At 30.4% G+C, this 3889-nt stretch overlaps 1 protein-coding gene across 1 annotated transcript in view; it reads right to left on the bottom strand.

The window, feature by feature from the left end:
- Window positions 1–1158: 1158 nt before the first annotated feature.
- LOC117173142 (protein adenylyltransferase Fic) overlaps window positions 1159–3889 on the bottom strand; it is a 60805-nt gene continuing 58074 nt past the window's right edge. The window contains exon 4 of the mRNA XM_033361542.1: window positions 1159–2193. Within this exon, the coding sequence (XP_033217433.1) occupies window positions 1833–2193 (361 nt within the window). The 3' untranslated portion in view covers window positions 1159–1832. The remainder of the gene's footprint in view (window positions 2194–3889) is intronic.

Genomic DNA, 3889 nt, shown 5'->3' on the forward strand with positions numbered 1-3889 from the left:
ATTTTCAGCGAAGTTTCTACCAAAATGCAGTACCTAAACGTACTTTATTGCACTCTAATACATTTCCCAAACTTTCAGCTCGCTATTTTTTTTACAAAAAAAAGTTCTCAGGTTCAAAAAAACATTCAGTGAACTGAAAAACTGTGGTCGGTAATATAGGTATTTAGCTGTGTCACATGCCCTTAAAGCGTCGCCTAAAAGGATAGAAGCAGCTTCTTCTGGAATCGGGAAGTGCGCGAAATTTCAAATAATGATGTTGTTGCCTGTGTATTTGTACGTTAAGTTTACTTTCTCGAAATGTGATTATGCTGCCCACTGCTGAGCGTATTGTATTTAATTCCAAATTTCACAAAAAAATAGTCGACATAGCTTTGACTAGCTTTTCCAGTAGCCGGACTACTCTAATTTTCATCTGTAAAGAAATATTTTAACTAGTAGTATAGTACAGTAACTGGTAATTTTAAAAGTTTTAAGTTTAAACCTCCTCAAAAACATATTTTTTTTATCCATGTTATATAAAACTGTCTATTTTATGAATTATAAGATCTCAAAAGTCATCGATTTTTTAATTCATAATATTCAAAGTTGAATAGTTTCTTAAATGAACTCTTATAGATTAAATAAATGTATTTTAAATTAAAAGCATTAATATTTAACATTTTCGTAAATTTAATTCTTGCAAATTCAAATTGAAAATAAAAATAGTTAATCGTTTAATAATTAAAGATTCAATGATGAGTTAATCCGTCTAAGATTTAATAAATCTACTTCAAATTAAAAGCGTTGATAGTTGGGCATTTTTAATTTTGAAGTCTTCAATGTAAAATAATTAGTGACTAATTTGATGAGGAAGGGAGTATTGGGGGGGGGGGTAAAAATGTTTAGATTTATATTAGATCTAAAACGTTTAAAATTTATTAATTTGAAATTGAAAATTCATGAAATCTTGTTCCAGGTTCAAATTATAAGTCCTTTAATATATTATATAGAATTGTGAGTTTTTAGTTTGAAATCGATCATTTGTCGTTTTTTATTTGTACACTTCAAATTATAATGTTTTTAGATTTGAAGACTTGAATTTGAATAAATGAATGGGAATTTTTTCAGAGTTTTGAGTGGCCACTTCGAATAAGCCATATTTCACACAAAATACATCGATTTTTGCACAACAGGTCATTCTTTATTTATTTACATGCAACTGAATAAACCTTGACCAGCAAGTAATTACAGATATTCAGCGCCGCTTTTTTAAAATTAAAGAGAAAATGTACAAACAGTGAAAAATTTGTGTTTCGTCTATAAATTAAGAAGAAGCTTTTTCTTCTTTCACTAGGTATAAGTATTTAACATATGTAAATGTAATCACAGTCTGAAGGCGGAGTCCGGGCATTTCATCCATACCCAGAAAATCCAAAAAGGCGGAAGATAGTATAATAGTTATACAGTCATAAATACTTCTACAAATGCACTTTTTTATGTACAATTCTCTATCGCGTTTTTTAAATCATCTGAGTTAAAATTCACTTGTCAGGTATTTTTATGCCAGTCTCTTATTCCACTAACATATAATAAATAATCATTTTATACCTTATCAATACAAATACATTCCATTCATATTTTGCACATCATCAATGAGTTCCAAAAATAATAAATAAAAAAAATGTATAAATAAATCAGCTATATAATAAATAAATTTAGAGTGCTTTGCAAACGTTACCCACTTGAAAATATTTCTGGTGCGAAATTTCAGAATTCATCTCAGAAATATCACGCTTGCACTCTTGGGATTCGTGAATATAAATAATTGAATTAAAGCCTAATTTGCACTCGTCTCAATCGTTCTCGAAATCACTAGTTTCATCGTCATTGAGAATAATTGTGCTTTGTCTGTCCTTGGAGAAGCTGTCCTGGCTCAAGGCTGGAACTTGCTTGGAAAATTCGCTAGTGGCCCAGAGGAACAAATCGAGCGTTTGCTCGGTGCATTCTGCTATAAATCTGACGAAAGGCCTTACGTCGCCTCCATTTGCTATTTGCAAATTTTCGTAATATTCGTGTCGATGTCGTTTGTGAATGATGACTGGAGGATAACCAGCTTGCATCAAAATCATGTTCATCAGGAGGCGAGAAGTTCTCCCATTTCCATCCGAAAAAGGGTGTATGTGTACCAGCTTGTAATGAGCCAAGGCTGCATACCTAAAACAAAAAATAATATTATTTAACCATTTCTAAAAAAAGAATTATGCAACTTCCAATATTTACATTTTTTAAATTTCAAAGTTTAGTCACGTGTTAAATAGAAGTTAAGTCATCAAGACTTTAGCTAAGTTGTTGCTTTATTTTATAAAAATTATTTTCACTGCAAACGAGATTTCGAAATACTAGAAAAATGTTCAGTGATTTGAAAGGATTTCAACAGGGCTTCAGGGCACAAAGGACTACATTATTTCAAACAATTTCAACATTGTAACTAGATTAAACGAGCGTAGAAAACTGTGGATAATTTCTCGAGTTTTGAATAGAGCTACCTGAAAGTTATTTTAGATGTTCCTGAAAGCCTTGTGAAAAATATGCTATCGCTCATACAAAGAAATGCAGATGTTAATATAGTGAAAAAAAATGAAGCAGGCATTATAGAAATATTCGCGATTGAAAAAAGCATGGGGTCCAATGTACCCCGAGTGTCAATTAAGGGTTAAGGATATTACCCAGTATAATTCAAGAGAAAATATTAATTTGTCAAAGAATTTTACAGGATTTTGAGAAAAGAAGAACTATTTCTGCGTGTTACAAGAGATTTTAAGAAAATTCGAAATATTTTCAAATAAGTCACGGGATTTCAATTAAGAAGATGCCGAAGTATTGTCACAAATTGTAAAGGATGTCAGAAGATTTTAATGAGATTTCCAAGGGTTTTTAAAGAAATTAAAAAATATTACAAAGTATATGCATGTATTTTAGCGGATTTTAAAAGATATAACGGAACTTTAAAAGATTCCAAATTATATAAAGGGTCTCAGAGATTTCAAGAGATTCGAAAAGATTGCCACCGATTTGAAAAATTTCAATTTATTTTAAAACAATTTCATATATTTCAAGAGATCTCGCAATATTTCGAAACATTTCACGGGATTTCAAGGATTTTAATCAATCTTTATATGTTTATATGTTGTTATGATATTTGTAAATGAATTTTACGAACCTTATTTTAAATTTGCGATAATTGAAACTGTAACAAACATCTAAACATGTTTCGGAAAATCAAGGTAGAAATTTCTAACAGTTTCTCTCAACGCTCTTGTTTAGATATTTTTATTTGGAGAACACTTTTTGAATTAATTCAAAAATTAATTTCCAAACTTAAATTTAAAAAAAGTATGTCCTTAAATTAAAATTGTTCGAAAACTCATAATAATATTTGGTTCTCAAAGACTTGCATTTTGTATATTAAAAAAAAAAAATTATACATTTTGCATAACTATTTGCTGATTTCAGAAAATTTTGACAAATTTGGAGAAAAATTAATTTTTTACAACAATATTTCATTTCACAAAAAATACTGCAGAGGTTTAGCAGCGCTTTTTCAAAAGGAAATGTACAAATAGTGACATTTTTTGCTTCGTCCCCCCTACAAATATGGGAAACACCACTACCACCAACTGTATTTTCGAGAGATTTGACACTCTTAAACATGTATTCTGAGGTTAGCTCGGGTTTACTATGGTTTTCGGGGTCGCTAATTACGAATCTGGCATCCGTTGAACTCTATCGCTTCAGGTTCAAGGTCATTTGAAGTTCAAATCGAGAAAAACCGGTAAAAAAATTTAAAAAAATATGTTATAGGTTTTTGGGGTCGCTGATTATGAACCTGGTGTCCGCTGACCTTTATCGC

This window comes from Belonocnema kinseyi, chromosome 5, assembly GCF_010883055.1.
Source record: "Belonocnema kinseyi isolate 2016_QV_RU_SX_M_011 chromosome 5, B_treatae_v1, whole genome shotgun sequence".
Taxonomy (NCBI): Eukaryota; Metazoa; Arthropoda; class Insecta; order Hymenoptera; family Cynipidae; genus Belonocnema; species Belonocnema kinseyi.